This window comes from Podarcis muralis, chromosome 18, assembly GCF_964188315.1.
Source record: "Podarcis muralis chromosome 18, rPodMur119.hap1.1, whole genome shotgun sequence".
Taxonomy (NCBI): Eukaryota; Metazoa; Chordata; class Lepidosauria; order Squamata; family Lacertidae; genus Podarcis; species Podarcis muralis.
The window spans coordinates 11,539,655-11,558,828 of NC_135672.1; the positions used below are offsets into that span (position 1 = coordinate 11,539,655).

Consider the following 19,174-nt stretch of genomic DNA (forward strand, 5'->3'; position numbering starts at 1 on the left):
GCCTCGATTTTCAAGCATTTCAGAAGTCAAACGGACCTCCAGAACAGATTACAGTGGTACCTCGCAAGACGAATGCCTTGCAAGACGGAAAACTCGCAAGACGAAAGGGTTTTTGGTTTTTTGAGTTGCTTCGCAAGACGATTTTCCCTATGGGCTAGCTTCGCAAGACGGAAACGTCTTGCAAGTTTGTTTCCCTTTTCTTAAAACCGTTAATACAGTTGCGACTTGACTTCGAGGAGCAACTCATAGCACGCGGTGTGGTAGCCTTTCTTGAGGTTTTTGAAGACTTTGGTGATTTTTCAAGCTTTTCCAAAACTTTCCCGAAACCGTGCTTCGGAAGACGAAAAAATCGCAATTCGAAAAAACTCGCGGAACAAATTAATTTCGTCTTGCGAGGCACCACTGTAAGTTTGGCGCTTTTGTTTTTGCTATTCATTTTGCGTTTTCGTTTGCAGTTGCACCCCAAATACAAAGGCTGTGCTGTATTGTGTACATTCTGCCCCTAGAGGTCACTAACGTGGCACTGTATTGTAATGCATACGATCTGCCGCTAGGTGTCGCTGTTGCAGTAGGCCCCAAGTACAAAGGCTCTGTTGTATTGTACATATTCTGCCCCTAGCGGGCAATCCCATGCTACTGCATCTCTTGTCCTCAGGACCACCGGGTACATTCCTTGCCCCCTTCCACGCCGGACCCCCTACCCCACCCCTCGGCTAACAACGGGCTGCACTTCAGCCCCCCAGAACGTACTTTGCTCAAAGGAAGGCGAATTCCCGTCCGACTCGTCTCCGGGAGACGTCCCGTTACTTGGCACCGCCTGGGACTTCTGGGAGAACCCACCTACCCGAGAAGGAAACCCGAGGAGGGGAGATCAAAGCCAAAGCAAATTCGCACCCGGCTCTTTTTTATGTCCCACCCGGGCACAAAGAAGGGGCGGGGTCTGGGGAGAAGGGGCGTGGCCTACAGAGATTCCCAATAGCCAGGGAGGTGGGTGATTCAAGACCACCCAACTTGTGGGCCAGGGTTCCTGCATCGCCCGGGGGGTTGGGATGGATGACCCCATGGGGTCCCGGCCAAGTCTTTGTGACTCTACCTGAGCTGGCGGTGGGACCGGATTCGAGGCTGCCCTTTGTCTCCGCAATAGCCGTCGGCCACGATTTGTGCAGCTGGTGGCCCCGCCCACCTGAGGAGCCAATTACAGGGCAAGGTTTTGTTACCGGGTCGTTTTGAGTTTGGGCGCGGCGAATTTCCCTGCCTTTGCGAGACTGTCCCTTTCAGGAATTGGAAAGGTGTGCATTTTATATATAACATATGTGTCTAGAAGTGTTTTCATAGATATGTATATATCTTTACCCAAGTGTTTTAATTATTGCCTAAATCAATTTTTCAAATATCGTATTTTTTGCTCTAGAAGACTCACCTTTCCCCTCCTGAAAAGTAAGGGGAAATGTGTGTGCGTCTTATGGAGCGAATGCAGGCTGCGCAGCTATCCCAGAAGCCAGAACAGCAAGAGGGATTGCTGCTTTCGCTGCACAGCGATCCCTCTTGCTGTTCTGGCTTCTGAGATTCAGAATATGTTTTTCCTTGTTTTCCTCCTCCAAAAACTAGGTGCGTCTTGTGTTCTGGTGCATCTTATAGAGCGAAAAATACGGTATTTTATTCCTTAGGTTACCCAGAAATGCCTCTGAAGATTCAGGATTCCTTGCTTGCCATTTGCTCCCTGCAGGTGTTGCAAAACGCGGTAGACTGCCTGCTGCCATGGAAGCTCCGCTAAGGGGTTTTTTTGCACGAGTTGCAATCTTGCCGAATTTGTCCTGACTGCAAAAATTGAGGGGTGGGTGTGTGTGTGCAGCTTTTATTGAGGGCTGCGAGTGCGAAAGAAGACTCACCTCGTCGCTCGGGGTTGGCCGGCCGGCTCTGCGCTCCCTCGCCCTCTGAAGCCGCCGCCTCTTTGCCGGACGCTTCAGATCCGCTGGCTGCTGGTAAATCGCCGGTGGTGAAACTGCTTTTTCTCGCCCGGGCCAGAGGAGACCTGTGGGGGAAATAAACAACTATCTGAATCTTAGAAGACATCTGAAGGCAGCCCTGTTTAGGGAAGTTTTTAATGTCTGATGTTTTATTGTGTTTTTAATATTCTGTCTGGAGCAGCCCAGAGTGGCTGGGGAAACCCAGACAGATTGGTCATCTGTAAGCAAATAATAATAATAATAATAATAATAATAATAATAATAATAATAATAATAATAAATACTGCAGCTGCAAAGCTTGGCAATGCAAGTCAGGTTCCCTGTTGTAGCAGAACACTCGCTCAGTACTTTAAAATCAGAACTGTAGAGTTGGAAGGGGACCTCGGGGGTCATCCAGTCTGACCCCTGCAAGGCTAGATTTTTTTGTGTGCAAAATGGGGTTCGAACCCGCGACCTTGAGGTCAAGAGTCTTGCGTTCCATCTAACCTTCCCAGAAACTCCATGAGGGTTCGAACCCGTTGCCTTCTACACGCAGAGCAGTTGTTCTGCCTCTGACCTTCCCTGAGCGCCTTCCCCCGGGAACTGGAAAGGGGTAGGGGCAGGATTCGAACCCGGGATCACCCACCAGCTGTTGTTGGAGACGTAGGGCTCGAAGTCGTATTGGGTCTCGGGCTCGTCTCCCCGCTGCAGTTGCTTGACGTGTGAGGCATACTGCTGCCCGGGGTCGTAGAGTTTGCTGCTCTCGCACAGCGTCTGGAAGTAGACGGGCAGAGGGGCTGTTTGCATATGCATGGTTTGGAAGAAGGAGATGGTGGCCTGGAGATTGCGGACGGAAAAAGGAGGGACACACGTCAGAGGAAAGGCAGCAGGAGGGCTGATCATAGCTGTCAACTTACAGATTTGAAAATAAGGGACCAGCAGCCTCGAAAATAAGGGATCAGCAGCCAAAATAAGGGATTTTCCGAGCCCTGCTATGTTCGACTTCTGAGCCCCCCCGAGCCAAAGGCAGAAAGCCCAGCCAGCAGCCAAACGAAGCCTCAAGCGGTGGTTCCCACAGCGCAGCAACCCGGCAAAGGGGATGCAGCAAGGAAAACCACCGTCTCCTCTCCGCTGGGAAGCGCTGAGCAAAGGCGAGTCCCCAGGCAAGGCGGCCGATTTGATCGGCACAAGGCATGCAAGCTCCACCCCCCAGTCGTTCTTAGACTCCTTATTGGGTGAGCAACGCAGCCAAGCAACACAGCTGGAGTCTCCCTCCTCCCTGGCCGACAGGGAGGGAGGGAGAGGAGCTGCTTCCTTTGAAACCCGGGAAATTGAAGGGACATCATCAATAAGGGACAGCAGCGGGACACGGCGCTGGGATAAGGGGCTTTCCCGCCAAATAAGGGGCGCTTGACAGCTATGGGTCTGATCCATCGCAGTGGCGTAGCAAGGGAAGGGGGTGCCCGTGGCGACGCAGAACCATTAGGGGCACCGAATTTTGACACCCGGCGCTATGCCGACACAGCTGTGCGCTTCTGTTGAGAACGAACCAGGAAGGGGCCTCTCCAGAACGACTCTTTTCTTATCTCTGTGGTCGCAATGCGCACGCGTACTCCGTCTGTCCCTCTCCCTTCCCCAAGGCCCCGGGCACTGCCACTCACGATACGCCTCTGATCCGATCTTCATATACCCAACTGCGTCCCCAACTCCATACTTCTGTTAGAAGCTGGTGAATGCCCAATTTCAACTAAAGCGTGGTGGGCTGCCCTAAAACATTGGCTCAGGATTTCAGTGTTTGATCTAGGGAAGGGTTTGTACCAACACCTGACCAATGAGGAATTTGTCAGCAAATGGCAGAAAACCATGGCTAAAAAAGCCACCTCTATTGGTCTGTCACCCCCCAACTGTATTACCTGGGTTATGAAGGCGCCCTAAAGACGTTAAAGCAAAGATTATGGGCTAATGCACACAGTGACTTGCGATCTCGATCACACGCAGTCTGTAGTCCGCTGGCAGTAGGGGTACAATATGGGCATGTCTTTAAGTTAACACCTTACATTAAAAACCTGACAGTACCAAACTATCGAAGGCTTTTCACCAAAGCCAGACTAAACGTCTTTCCTTCTGCAGTGTTGAGAGGAGTTCCCTACCAGGACAGACTTGGCTCGTGTGCTCAAGACATCGATTCCATAAAACATATTTTGCTGCACTGTGCAAAATACGAGCAAGCCAGGGCTAAACTGATATTCCCCTTGCTGGTACCTTTCCCGGGAAAATCAGAGGCTCACTATGTCAGGTTCCTTTTGGACGCTAGAACATTAGCAGTGGCCAAGTTTTTATCGGCAGTTGCAAGAACCAATGATCCCTATAAAAAGGTAAAGGTACCCCTGCCCGTACGGGCCAGTCTTGACAGACTCTAGGGTTGTGCGCCCATCTCACTCAAGAGGCCGGGAGCCAGCGCCGTCCGAAGACACTTCCGGGTCATGTGGCCAGCGTGACAAGCTGCATCTGGCGAGCCAGCGCAGCACACGGAACGCCGTTTACCTTCCCGCTTGTAAGCGGTCCCTATTTATCTACTTGCACCCGGGGGTGCTTTCGAACTGCTAGGTTGGCAGGCGCTGGGACCGAACGACGGGAGCGCACCCCGCCGAGGGGATTCGAACCGCCGACCTTTCGATCGGCAAGCCCTAGGTGCTGAGGCTTTTACCCACAGCGCCACCCGCGTCCCTAATGATCCCTATATTCTGAACAAAATGCTTGTTTAACCTGGAGGAGGCCAAGGCCCACAGTGCGACCAAAGTTGGGCACAGACGTGTCTCTGTTGTGGTTTAAACAAAAAGAAAGTTGCCAGTCGTCGTGGTGGCAAGGAGATGTTCGGAAGCACGACTCTGAGCGCTTGAGAGACCCACCGATTTGATGATCTGGTCGCTCTGCTTGACCACTTCGTGGAGCTGCCGCAAGGCGGTCACTTTTGTATCCTCCAACTCCTGCTTCTGCGTGTTGGCGTCGGCGATGCACGTCCGGTAAGTCGCCATCGCCTCGTCGGCCTGGGGCGGGCAAGGAGAGTTAGCGTCGCCAAGAGAGGCATGGGATGGGCAGCGAGGACGGGAGCCCCGTTATTTCAGCTCAATAAAAAAGGGGCGACTCTAACGATTTAAGCTTCTGGTGCATGACTCACCTTGTTCCTGGCTTCCTCCTCTAGTCGCCTCTTTTTGTCCAGAGCTTTAGTGGCTGCAGTGCTGCTGCCCGTGCTGGACCCCAGCTGCTCCTCTTCCGCCTTCACCATCACATGCTTGGCTTTTTCGGACTCCTCCGATCGCTGCATGTACATCTGGCGGGCTTTTCTCAGGTTGCTCTCGGCCTCTTGCTATTTGGGGGGGGGGCACACAGGTTAAGACCCTGCCTTGTTTCCCAAAAACATGCCATCCCAAACAAATGCTGCATCAATAGGAGTATAGCATCTAGATCAAGGGAAGTAATAGTGCCACTGTATTCTGCTCTGGTCAGACCTCACCTGGAGTACTGTGTCCAGTTCTGGGCACCACAGTTCAAGAAGGACACTGACAAACTGGAACGTGTCCAGAGGAGGGCAACCAAAATGGTCAAAGGCCTGGAAACGATGCCTTATGAGGAACGGCTAAGGGAGCTGGGCATGTTTAGCCTGGAGAAGAGGAGGTTAAGGGGTGATATGATAGCCATGTTCAAATATATAAAAGGATGTCACATAGAGGAGGGAGAAAGGTTGTTTTCTGCTGCTCCAGAGAAGCGGACACGGAGCAATGGATCCAAACTACAAGAAAGAAGATTCCACCTCAACATTAGGAAGAACTTCCTGACAGTAAGAGCTGTTCGACAGTGGAATTTGCTGCCAAGGAGTGTGGTGGAGTCTCCTTCTTTGGAGGTGACCTGGAAACTACAACTAATCCAGAATGCGGCAGCTAGACTGGGGACTGGGAGCGGCCACCGAGACCATACAACACTGGTCTTGAAAGACCTGCATTGGCTCCCAGTACCTTTCCGAGCACGATTCAAAGTGTTGGTGCTGACCTTTAAAGCCCTAAACGGCCTCGGTCCAGTATACCTGAAGGAGCGTCTCCACCCCAATCATTCTGCCCGGACACTGAGGTCCAGCGCCGAGGGCCTTCTGGTGGTTCCCTCCCTATGAGAAGTGAGGTTACAGGGAACCAGGCAGAGGGCCTTCTCGGTGGTGGCGCCCGCCCTGTGGAACGCCCTCCGATCAGATGTCAAGGAAATAAACAACTATCTGACTTTTGGAAGACATCTAGAGGCAGCCCTGTTTAGGGACGCTTTTAATGTTTGATGTTTTATCTTGTTTTTAATATTCTGTTGGGAGCCGCCCAGAGTGGCTGGGGAAACCCAGCCAGGTGAGAGGGGTATAAATAATTATTAATAATATTCTTATTATTAAATAGTTGGTAAAATGTTGGTTGAACGAGGAAACTGTCGGGTGACTTTGCATCTGGTTAACTGATCAAAACTGCTCACTAATGGTTTCACACCATCGTGGGGGAAAGTGGTAACGTTGTTCAATGCCACTCAGATTTGAATTTATTTTCTTCTATTCTGTCTGCTGCATACTTTTGTTTTGGGCCATCCTATCCACGCAGCCTGTTTAAAAGCACCTGGGTTCACCCAAAGAACAGGGGTTGCGATCTTAAGAGGACACAGCATTAAAGGAAAGTGGATCAGGGAGGGAGAAGGAAAAATCAAAACTCGGACACCATGCATTTGGAGTTGGAAGGTCTATGTGCAACCCACTGCAATGTGGGGATCGCAGCTAAATGTCCCCCGAGCCCCAGATCCTCACCAGTTTCCGCTGAGCCCGGTGCCACTGCTCCTTGACCTCTTTCCGACGTTTCTCGTGTTCAAGGCGCCTGGTTGCCAACGGCTGAAGAGGAAAAATAACAGGGAGGGATGAGGAATGGCTAAGTCCTTTGGCTGTAACTGGGCGACTTTTGGTTTTCAACATTGCAATATTGTGGCACCTTGGTTCTCAAACGCCTTGGTACCCAAATGACTTGGTTCCCAAACTCTAAAAACCCAGAAGTTCTGGCTTTTGAACATTTTCCAGAAGCTGAACATCCGATGCGGCTGTTGGCTATTGTTTCTGGGTTGCCTGCACCAATCGGAAGTCGCGCCTTGGTTTCTGAACATTTCGGAAGTCAAACGGACTTCCGGAACGGATTAAGTTTGGCGCTTTTGTTTTTGCTATTTATTTTGCATTTTTGTTTTTGAGGCTTTTTCGGTTCATTTGTTTCGGTTCTGTGCGGAACCCAGTTCAGCTACTGATCGATTGATTGATAGATTAAAGGTAAAGGGACCCCTGACCATTAGGTCCAGTCGTGGCCGACTCTGGGGTTGCGGCGCTCATCTCGCTTTATTGGCCGAGGGAGCCGGCGTACAGCTTCCAGGTCATGTGGCCAGCAGGACTAAGCCGCTTCTGGCGAACCAGAGCAGCGCATGGAAACACCGTTTACCTTCCCGTCGGAGTGGTACCTATTTATTTACTTGCACTTTGATGTGCTTTTGAACTGCTAGGTTGGCAGGAGCAGGGACCGAGCAACGGGAGCTCACAATGTTGCAGGGATTCGAACCGCTGACCTTCTGATCAGCAAGTCCTAGGCTCTGTGGTTTAACCCACAGCGCCATCCGCGTCCCTTGAGCAGCCAAGTACAACATTAAATGTAAAGGTAAATGGACCCCTGACCATTAGGTCCAGTTGTGGCCGACTCTGGGGTTGCGGCGCTCATCTCGCTTTATTGGCCGAGGGAGCCGGCGTACAGCTTCCGGGTCATGTGGCCAGCAGGACTAAGCCGCTTCTGGCGAACCAGAGCAGCGCACGGAAATGCCGTTTACCTTCCCGCCGGAGCGGTACCTATTTATCTACTTGCACTTTGACGTGCTTTTGAACTGCTAGGTGGGCAGGAGGAGGGACCGAGCAACGGGAGGTCACCCCGTCATTGCGGGGATTCGAACCGCCGACCTTCCTATCGGCAAGCCCTGGGCTCTGTGATAGGTTAGCTGATAGGTAAATCCGTCGCTGCCGCCACATCAGAAAGAAGAGGGACCGTGCTCTTTCCACCAGCTCCCCTCTTACCTGAAGGAATGTTTCTGAGCGCAAGGTGACGGCCGCTTGCTGCGAGTTGACTCCGAACTCGGCGTCTTGCTCCAGCGCCAGGGAGTAGATGGAGAAAAATGGCATGAAAGGCTGAGAAGGATGAAAAATGGGGGTCAGTTTGTGCAAGGAGCGAAAAGGACTGGACCAGAAGGCAGACCAAACACCAGGTCCTTCGACTCTTTTGTCACAGAATTGCCCCAGAACTTTAGTTCTGCTCAGTGTTGTCTGAATTAAACAGAGAAATCTTGCATCGCTTAGCATCGTAGAAGTCATTTACAGTGGTGCCTCGCAAGACGAAATTAATTCGTTCCGCGAGTTTTGCCGCCTTGCGATTTTTTCCATCTTGCGAAGCACGGTGTCGGGAAAGTTTTGGAAAAGCTTCAAAAATCACCAAAGTCTTTAAAAACCTCAAAAAAGGCTACCACACCGCGTGCTATGAGTTGCTCCTCGACGTCAAGTCACAACTGTATTAACGGTGTTAAGAAAAAGGAAACAAACTTGCAAGACATTTCCATCTTGCAAAGCAAACCCATAGGGAAAATCGTCTTGCGAAGCAGCTCAAAAAACAAAAAAACCCTTTCGTCTAGCGAGTTTTCCGTCTTGCGAGGCATTCGTCTTGCGAGGTACCACTGTATGTGAAAAGACTAGAGCTAGGCAGTTGATGAATTCATAGTTAAAGCAAACGGATAATTGTTCGGCTATAAATCTTACAAAATCACCTTAACTGCTCATGCTAATCACTATAAAGATATTTTTGTACTATATTTTAGCACCTTTCAAAGCATCCCTCTGCGCTTCGGAGGCTTTGCGTTGCTATCGCTGAAGCCAAGGAGCCTGCATTCGCTCCATAGGACGCACACACATTTCCCCTTCATTTTTGGAAGGGAAAAAGTGCGTCCTATAGAGTGAAAAATACGGTATCTTGGGTTAAATTCAGAACGTGGAATTGTCGGTTGCAACTAGTCTGCTTCCCCCGCCCCCACACCCAAAAGAAAAGGTTGGGCTTTGGAGGAAAGGTGAGATAACAGGTATAAGAAATAAATAAATTCAGAAAGGGCTACACTCTAACTGCATTATGGGATGACGGTCTTACCTCCTGACTGATGGTCTGTTTGCAGGAATGAACCATCTTCTGAAGTCCCTTGGCAAACTCCATTTCTGGGCAGAGGGAGGGAAAAGAGAGTGTATTTTTTAAAATAAAAGTGTACATTAACAAAAAAAAACCCTTTCTTGCAAACTCTATATTTCCCTTTCCTGGGTTATTGTTTCAGACTAGGACCTGGGAGTCTAATATTCTTTTTAAATAATTTTTCAGTTGGAGGATTGTGCCAAATTGGCAAATAATGACTGGAAGAATCAGAATTTAGGAAGATCAAAATAAGGAATGGGGAAAATTTGTAATTTATCTTTTAAAAAAAACACAACCCATTGCAAACAGTTAAAACTGTTAACAGGACTGGAATAACACTTGTAGGTTAGTGATGAATTTTGGGCATAATGGAGATGTAAAAGATTTGGGCCGGATTTAGGTTTGATGAGGCCCCAAGCTCCTGAAGGTAATGGGGCCCTTTCTATGTCCAGCTGTCCTTTGTCCACAACAAATTGTCGCTGGTTTTTGTGTTGAATCTATGCTATATGGTCATTGATGGACCTCATAGGTATCTCAAGCCATTTGCACACATTACCATGCAACCAGTCTATGCAGTATGTAGGCACCCTATATATAGAAAGGAGCAAACCAGGGATATTTTAGGGAGCAGGTGGGGCCCGTGACTTACATCAGTGATGGCCAAACTTGGCCCTCCAGCTGTTTTGGGACTACAACTCCCATCATCCCTAGCTAACAGGACCAGTGGTCAGGGTTGATGGGAATTGTAGTCCCAAAACAGCCAAGTTTGGCCACCACTGACTTACATCAGAGGAGCCTACACAACACAAAACACTCTTGCTGGATGTAGGTTTTATTTCATTTGTTTTTTATCTTATATTTTTGAAATGTGCATTCAGGGTTTTTTTCCCTTTAATTTTTTTGGGGCCCCCAAGAGAGCGGGGCCCTAAGCTAGCACTTGTTTAGCTTATACAGTGGTACCTCAGGCTACATACGCTTCAGGTTACATACGCTTCAGGTTACAGACTCCACTAACCCAGAAATAGTTTCAGGTTAAGAACTTTGCTTCAGGATGAGAACAGAAATCGTGCTTTGGCGGCAGCAGGTGGCCCCATTAGCTCAAGTGGTGCTTCAGGTTAAGAACAGTTTCAGGTTAAGAACGGACCTCCGGAACGTATTAAGTACTTAACCCAAGGTACCACTGTAGTCAAAGCTCTGGTTTCCCCAGTCGTGATGTATGGAAGTGAGAGCTGGACCATAAAGAAGGCTGATGGCCGAAGAATGGATGCTTTTGAATTCTGGTGCTGGAGGACTCTTGAGAGTCCCATGGACTGCAAGAAGATCAAACCTCTCCATTCGGAAGGAAATCAGCCCTGAGTGCTCCCTGGAAGGACAGATCCTGAAGCTGAGGCTCCAAGACTTTGGCCACCTCATGAGAAGAGAAGACTCCCTGGAAAAGACCCTGATTTTGGGGAAGATGGAGGGCGCAAGGAGAAGGGGACGACGGAGGACGAGATGGTGGGACAGTGTTCTCGAAGCTACGAAGATGAGTTTGACCAAACTGCGGGAGGCAGTGGAAGACAGGAGGGCCTGGCGTGCTCTGGTCCAGGGGGTCACGAAGAGGCGGGCATGACTAAACGACTAAACAACAACCACCACTGTAGTAAATATCCAGCACTGTCCACAACAGAGCAGAGGGAATCCCTGCCACTTCCCTCCCTCCCTCGCCCTACTCACCTAGGGCGGTCCTTTTCTCCAGGTAATACATTAGGTCCTTCATATACTTTGAGACGTTCTTGGTGTAATGTAAAGCCGCCTCGACTCCTCCCTCGCACCTCTGCAGGAGGACGTCCACCTCTTCGGCCGACAGACGGACTGGGGAGGGAAAGGGAAGAGAGGCATGAGATGTAAGAAGGGGTTACCTGCAGGATCTAGGCCACGAGCCCATCTATATTCTCTTTTTTGTAATTATTTTATTAGATTTCCCACAATTATAACAAAAACCGCAAAGCAGAACGACACAGCAAAACAGGAAAAAAGAAAAATACATCAACGAACGAAAAAAGGAAAAAGATAAACAATGACAACAAACTTAATTCTTTACAAATCCAACCTTTTAAACAACTTAGCTGAGTTCCTCTAGTCCCTCCCTTCTGAGTTTCCTTGCAGTTGAAAGCAACAGCTTTCCAATGTCATTATTAAACTAAAACCATTTCCAGTTATAATCCACCTTATTCACTTTTCTTAATATTCTAAATCCCAGTTATTTAATCATAACTTAATCCAAGGCCTATTTGTTTCTTTCAAGTAATTTCTAATTTTTTTGTATTACAATATTTAGTCAAATAGTCCTTAAATTTCCTCCAGTCCTCTTGAAACTCCTTTCCGGTCGCGGATTCTTCCAGTCAAGTCAGCTAGCTCCGAAAAATCCATCTATATTATCGCAGGAGCCCCTAAGAACCCAAGAATCCGGATAGACTGGCTTGGGAGCTGGAGGTTCCACAAGAACACACAAAAGATCCTGTCTGCTTCCAGCAACCTCCAACTACGGCTGTATCTGGCCCCTGAAGGACCAGGTGCGCAGCCTGGGGGTCATTTTGGACTCACAGCTACCCATGGAGATGCAGGTCAATTCTGTGTCCAGGGCAGCTCCACCAGGCTGTTTTTTGGGGACAGGGGGCGGGCAGGTGTGGGGGACTCCCTGGTCCTGAATGGGGTCACTGTGCCCCTGAAGGACCAGGTGCGCAGCCTGGGAGTCATTCCGGACTCACAGCTGTCCATGGAGGCGCAGGTCAATTCTGTGTCCAGGGCAGCTCCATCTGGTACGCAGGATGAGACCCTCCCTGCCCGCAGACTGTCTGGCCAGAGTGGAGCATGCTCCGGTTGTCTCCCGCTTGGACTACTGCAATGCGCTCTACATGGGGCTACCTTTGAAGGTGACTCGGAAACTGCAACTAATCCAGAATGCGGCAGCCAAACTGGGGACTGGGAGCGGCCGCTGAGACCACATAACTCCGGTCCTGAAAGACCTACATTGGCTCCCAGGACGTTTCCGAGCACAATTCAAAGTGTTGGTGCTGACCCTGAAAGCCCTAAACGGCCCAGTATCCCTGAAGGAGCGTCTCCAACCCCATCGTCCACCCCGGACACCTGGGTCTATGTCCCGAGGGCCTTCTGGCGGTTCCCTCCCTGCGAGAAGTGAGGTTGCAGGGAAACAGGCAGAGGGCCTTCTCGGTGGTGGCGCCCGCCCTGTGGAATGCCCTCCAGTCGTCAAGGAAATAAACAACTACCTGACTTTTAGAAGACATCTGAAGGCAGCCCTGTTTAGGGAAGTTTTTAATATTTTATCTTTTATCATGTTTTTGATATTCTGTTGGGAATCGCCCAGAGTGGCTGGGAAAACCCGGCCAGACGGGCAGGGTATGTTTGTGTGTGTGTGTGTAGTTTTTATTGTTGTTGTTGTTGTTGTTGTTGTCTCAATATACTGTTTAGATTAGGAGGACCTGCTTCCGAGCTTCCCAGAAGCTGATCTTGTTTCTGGTTTCCCCAGGGTAAATTTCTTAAGGAAATAATTTTAGCATGGCGGGGCTACGCTCACGAAAGCAGCCTGACGTTCGATTATCTATGGCCCTATCAAGGTCCCATTCGTGGGGGGTTGGATCAATGCGCAAACATTAATGGAAAAGTGCGTATTAATGAAAAAGGCAGGCCAGGCCAGAAAGCCACGAGGAAGACTCACACTTACTCGAGGTGAAACCTTCCATGCCGTCTGAGATGCCTTCGCCGCCTTGCCCTGAAATTCCCCCGTAGAGATTTTCCATCGACTGGGGGCGAGAAAACGTCGTTAGTCAAACGAGCGAGGAATTTCCAACCACGCAAAAGTCAGAGATGCACACGCATATCTGAACATCCTCAATCTGGGTGTTACAGCGGTCCCTTGGTTCTCAAACGCCTTGGCACCCAAACAACTTGGAACCCAAATTCTGCAAACCCGGAAGTGTTCTGGTTTGCGAACTTGTTTCAGAAGCCGAACGTGCTCTGATTTGAGCATTACGCTGAGGTCTGTCTGTTTTTGGTATTTAATTTGGATTTCTATTTTTGTGGCTCTTTTACCTTTTGTTTTTGTGACTGTGTGGAACCCAGTTCAGCTGCTGATGGATTGATGGGTGGATTGATTGATTGATTGATTATGTGACTGCAGTACACTGTTTATCGCTTTCGTTTTACAGATCAACAGTCTCGTTAGATAGCAAAATTCATGTTAAATTGCTGTTTCAGGGCTTGCTTTTAAAATTCTCGTGCGTTCTCAATCTTAATCCGTTCCGGAAGTCCGTTCCAAAACCAAAGCGTTCCAAAACCAAGGTGTGCTTTCCCATAGAAAGGAATGCAAAATGGATTAATCTGTTCCAGACTTTTAAAAGGTAAAAAGGTAAAGGACCCCTGGACGGTTAAGTCCAGTCAAAGGCGGCTATGGGGTTGTGGCGCTCATCTTGCTTTCAGGCCGAGGGAGCCGGCGTTTGTCCGCAGACAGTTTTCGGGTCACGTGGCCAGCAGGACTAAACTGCTTCTGGCGCAACGGGACACCGTGACGGAAACCAGAGCGCGCGGAAACGCCGTTTACCTTCCCGCCGGAGCGGTACCTATTTATCTACTTGCACTGGCGTGCTTTCGAACTCCTAGGTTGGCAGGAGCAGGGACCGAGCAACGGGAGCTCACCCCGTCGTGGGGATTCGAATCCCCAACCTTCCGAACGGCAAGCCCAAGAGGCTCAGGGGTTTAGACCAAAGCGCCACCCGCGTCCCTTTACCAGGAGTGAGATGTGGAGTCCTTAATTTATGCAGGCACGATTTTTGCGCAGGTGGTGCTGTGGTCTAAACCACAGAGCCTAGGACTTGCCGATCAGAAGGTCGGTGGTTCGAATCCCCGCCACGGGGTGAGCTCCCATTGCTCGGTCCCTGCTCCTGCCAACCTAGCAGTTCGAAAGCACAAAGTGCAAGTAGATAAATAGGTACCACTCCGGTGGGAAGGTAAACGGCGTTTCCGTGCGCTGCTCTGGTTCGCCAGAAGCGGCTCTGTCATGCTGGCCACATGACCCGGAAGCTGTACGCCGGCTCCCTCGGCCAGTAAAGCGAGATGAGCGCCGCAACCCCAGAGTCGGCCACGACTGGACCTAATGGTCAGGGGTCCCTTTACCTTATGTTTGCTTTTCTTTTCTTGTGGTTCAGTTTCAAACCAGTTCTTTGTATTCTACGCATTGTGGCCAATTGTGACGGCTTTTAGCTTTCAGCTATAAAGATTTCAGTCATGCGTTCATTAGCCGGGACGCCTCACCTGGTTGTGGTCGCTAGGAGGGATGGAGAGAAGGGTGCTGCTATCTACTTCCCCCATGAGGAGTTCGGAGACCCTGTTTTGGGGGAGAGAAAGCACATTCATAAAGCAAAACGAGGGACGAAACAAGCACATTAATTTTGCACTTTGCTCAAATCGCTGTGGTTCATTCGCCTTAATTCATTACCCAACAGACCAGGGTGGAATCTAGGTGCGTGTCAAAAAAAGCCGTGAAAAATGCTTTTTCGAAAAATATATTGAATTTGCCCTTAGCTCGCCATTGCCACCTAGTGTCTCGTTTGTACAGGGTTCTGAAAATGCACATTATTTTTTCAGCTGTGTAGCTGAATCCCTTGTTCTGAAAATCATGTTCCTCCTCCTCATTCACAAACCCCAAATCGTCTCCAGGTAACGCCGCCTTGAGTTAATTTAACATCTCCCCCCCCCCCCCAAAAAAAAAAATCAGGGACCAAAATCGCCTTCTGATTCCATGCCACAAAAGTCACTAAATACCCAGGAAAATGTTTAGGGTGTCCATCATCTCTGGCCAAAGCCTGGGTATCACCGGTTGTTTAAAAGCTGTTGTAACCTCAAGCAAAGGCCGCCCAGCCTCCTCTAACCCCAAATTTCACCCCCTGAGTGTGGGTTCAGATGGATGTCCTCTAAAGGGCCCCTTCCGATTCTACGACCCGGAATCATGCGCCTTTAGGGACAAGAAAGTCCTCTGCTTACGTGCCGCTGAAGGAAACGGCGATGGTCTCCAGGGCCTTTTCGAATTCCCGCTTGTCAGCTTCGATGTTGGATTCGTAATGGAAACCTACGGATTATATTTTTTTAAAAATTAATATCTTCATTGAAAGTATTGCAATGATAAAGGAATAAAGTGATACACAGGGGGGAGGGGAAAGTAGGGGGGGGGACGAGAAAACAAATATGCATATATAAAAAAGAAATTAAAAAATTGCAATGTAATATACTCCCATACGTTCTTACGAAAATTGATCTAGTGATATTACCCTAAGGTAAAGGTAAAGGGACCCCTGACCATTAGGTCCAGTCGTGGCCGACTCTGGGGTTGCGGCGCTCATCTCACTTTACTGGCCGAGGGAGCCGGCGTTTGTCCGCAGACAGCTTCCGGGTCATGTGGCCAGCAGGACTAAGCCGCTTCTGGCGAACCAGAGCAGCGCATGGAAACACCGTTTACCTTCCCGCCGGAGTGGTACCTATTTATCTACTTGCACTTTGACGTGCTTTCGAACTGCTAGGTTGGCAGGAGCAGGGACTGAGCAACGGGAGCTCACCCCGTCATTGCGGGGATTTGAACCGCTGACCTTCCGATCGGCAAGTCCTAGGCTCTGTGGTTTAACCGACAGCGCCACCCGCGTCCCACAATATGCAGTGCTTTTTTTTCTTTTAAAAAATGTTTAGTGGTACTCTCATTTAGACTCAAGAAAACCACCATTTTATAGTTAAAAATTGGAAAAAATAAATACAGTAAATGGGGAAAAAATTGGAGGACGATGGAGGACTTGTGTGTGAGTCGACTGGCTTGGTGGAGATAATAATACAGTGGTACCTCGGGTTACATACGCTTCAGGTTACAGATGCTTCAGGTTACAGACTCCGCTAACCCAGAAATAGTGCTTCAGTTTAAGAACTTTGCTTCAGGATGAGAACACAAATCGTGCGGCGGCAGCGGCAGGCCCCATTAGGTAAAGTGGTGCTTCAGGTTAAGAACAGTTTTGGTTAAGTACGGACCTCCGGAACGAATTAAGTCCTTAACCCGAGGTACCACTGTACAAAGATTCACAAAATGTTTAGGGGTATGTGTACCCCTGTGTCTCACCCCCAGAAAAAAAGCACTTTCCTAATGCATATATCACATTTGGATTAAATTTACGGAGGTGCCCTTTTTTTTTTGAAAATAAAGGAGAGTTTTGGGGAAGTGCGAAATGTCAGCTGTGAGTCATTTTGCAAAGCGTGCAACTGACCTTTGACTTTGGAGATGAGGGTCCCCGCCGCGGTCAGCGTCTCCAGCGTGTTGAGCAGGGGGTATTTGGCGACCACTTGCCGCAGGATCCGCAAGGCGTCCCCCAGGCTCTCGTGGGCCAGCGCCCGGCGGGACTCCAGCCCGTCTGCAAAAGCGAGAGAAGACCCGTCGGTTACGGCCCGTCGGTGCAATTCGCTCTGCACCTGTTGGATTTCTGTCTGCCGTCCCGCTGATGCGGCAGCCCACCTTGCGGGACCCGGCAAGAAGGAGAAAACCAGAACGGACCCCCAAACGGCTTGCGGCCCGTCGGTGCAATCGTAGCACGCGCTGCGCCTGTTGGATTTCTGTCTGCCGTCCCGCTGATGCGGGATTCAGCAAGAAGGAGAAAACCAGAACGGACCCCCAAACAGCTCACCTGGCTAGAGTGTGGAGCCGATAATGGCAAGGTTGCAGGTTCGATCCCCATCTAAGGCAGCTGCATTTCGGGGTTGGACTAGATGACCGTTGGGCCCCTTCCCAACTCTATTGTTCCAATATTTGTTTCTGCCTCTCACCTGCCTCTTGGGCTCCTTGCCTCCCTCCCCACAAGTCCCAGAACCCACAATTTTGTTATCATTTGCCCCTCGGGGCAGGAGAGATGTGCAGTTTTCGAACGGGGTCAGAAATCCAGCCGCTGCTTCGGGAGGCAGCGGCGATGTAGTGGTTAGAGCTATGGAGATGAGGATCCCTGCTCCGCCACGAAGCTCACTGGGTGATTGTGGGGATGCGAGATCCCCTATTCCTCCAGAGAGCTATATTAACCAGAGCGGTTTAACAATCAATCTGTCTTGCCCCAAAAAAAGACACCCTCTGGGAATTGTAGTTCTCTTTGTTGGGGGGAAATAAGGCTTTCCTTTTCAACTTTCAGCACACCTTAAACTACATTCCCCAAGATTCTTTTTACAGGATGCCAAGATGGCAAACTACAGCTCCCATAACTCTTTTCGGGCAGGGCATATGCCCCAAACTACAGCTCCCATAATTATTTGGGGCAGAGCATGTCCCCATCCCATACTACAGTTCCCACAATTCTTTGGGGCAGAGCGAACTACAGCTCACATAATTCTTTGGGGCATAGCAAGCGCCCGAAACTACAGCTCCCACAATTCTTTGGGGCAGAGCAAGCGCCCGAAACTACAGCTCCCATAACTTTTGGGGCAGAACCTGCGCCCCAAACTACAGCTCCCACAATTCTTTGGAGCGGAGCGTGCACCCCAAACTACAGCTCCCACAATTCTTTGGAGCGGAGCGTGCACCCCAAACTACAGCTCCCACAATTCTTTGGGGCAGAGCAAGCGCCCAAAACTACAGCTCCCACAATTCTTTGGGGCAGAACGTGCGCCCCAAACTACAGCTCCCACAATTCTTTGGGGAGGAGCATGCACCCCAAACTACAGCTCCCACAATTCTTTGGGGAGGAGCATAGCCCTGTTCCTCCCCCCCCCCAAACCCGGTAAGTTGGCAACCTCTCTCTGCCCAAGGTCTTCTCTGGAATGTTTCCCTTCCTGTTTACATCCAGGAAGGGAAGTTGGAAAGAAGGAAGTGACCGCCTCTTGCGACATTTGAGATAACCCGCTTGACCGCTTGACCGCTGAGCCCCATCCCTGAACCATCACCCGCCCAGATTGTATCATCGTTTCTGGGCATTCTCATCGCCAGGGAAGGAAGGAGCGAACGTCGGGTTTTCGCTCCTAATTTCTCCAGTTCTCAAACTCGGGTTCTGCACGTTTTGCTCCCGTTTGCAATAAAAACTAAACTAAACTAAACTGAAAACTAAACTAAACTAAACTGAAAACTAAACTAAAAACTAAACTAAACTAAAAACTAAACTCTAAACTAAACTCTAAACTAAACTGAAAACTAAATTAAACACTAAACTAAGCTAAAAACTAAACACTAAACTAAACTAAACACTAAACTAAACTAAACACTAAACTAAACTAAAAACTAAACTAAACTAAACACTAAACTAAACTAAAAACTAAACTAAACTAAACACTAAACTAAACTAAAAACTAAATTAAACACTAAACTAAACTAAAAACTAAACACTAAACTAAATTAAACACTAAACTAAAAACTAAACACTAAACTAAACTAAAAACTAAACTAAACTAAACACTAAACTAAACTAAACTAAACTAAACACTAAACTAAACTAAAAACTAAACTAAACTAAGCACTAAACTGAAAACTAAACTAAACTGAAAACTAAACTAAAGTAAACTAAAAACTAAACTAAAAATTAAATTAAACTAAAACTAAACTAAACCCTTACGGCAACTCAGCAGAATATTAGTGCAATTTCCCGTCTTGTACGCACCTTTGACTAACGTGCTTTTTTCCCGGGTGGCGTCAATTTTCCCCAATATACGTTTTAATTACTTTTAGCATTTATATTTCCACCTTTTCCTTTCCCCTGCACGGTTCACCCCCCCCCCCCGCAACGGACCCTCCTGCAACGATCCTTCGAGGTAGGTTAGGCAGAGAGGCAATTGACTGTCCCCCAAGAGATCATTGCGGCTCGGTTGGAACTCGAACCCAGATCTCCCCGCTCCTAGCAAGCGCGCGACCCTCACAATAACCATGGGAGGTCGGATCGGCCGAGAGAAGTGGCGGCTGCC

At 49.2% G+C, this 19,174-nt stretch overlaps 1 protein-coding gene across 5 annotated transcripts in view; it reads right to left on the bottom strand.

Moving 5' to 3' along the window:
• Positions 1 to 19,174, bottom strand: part of ARHGAP45 (Rho GTPase activating protein 45) — a 38,104-nt gene that overhangs the window by 12,138 nt on the left and 6,792 nt on the right. For 2 of the 5 annotated variants that reach the window (XM_077921797.1, XM_077921795.1), the window contains exons 3-16: positions 16,513 to 16,656; positions 15,254 to 15,338; positions 14,525 to 14,597; positions 12,933 to 13,017; positions 10,931 to 11,068; positions 9,179 to 9,243; positions 8,065 to 8,175; positions 6,775 to 6,855; positions 5,125 to 5,313; positions 4,856 to 4,993; positions 2,593 to 2,783; positions 1,890 to 2,032; positions 1,094 to 1,183; positions 751 to 840 (exon numbers count right to left, since the gene is read on the bottom strand). In XM_077921797.1, the coding sequence (XP_077777923.1) occupies positions 751 to 840; positions 1,094 to 1,183; positions 1,890 to 2,032; positions 2,593 to 2,783; positions 4,856 to 4,993; positions 5,125 to 5,313; positions 6,775 to 6,855; positions 8,065 to 8,175; positions 9,179 to 9,243; positions 10,931 to 11,068; positions 12,933 to 13,017; positions 14,525 to 14,597; positions 15,254 to 15,338; positions 16,513 to 16,656 (1,623 nt within the window). The remainder of the gene's footprint in view (positions 1 to 750; positions 841 to 1,093; positions 1,184 to 1,889; positions 2,033 to 2,592; positions 2,784 to 4,855; positions 4,994 to 5,124; positions 5,314 to 6,774; positions 6,856 to 8,064; positions 8,176 to 9,178; positions 9,244 to 10,930; positions 11,069 to 12,932; positions 13,018 to 14,524; positions 14,598 to 15,253; positions 15,339 to 16,512; positions 16,657 to 19,174) is intronic. The other 3 variants (XM_077921798.1, XM_077921796.1, XM_077921799.1) reach the window with 2 other exon arrangements.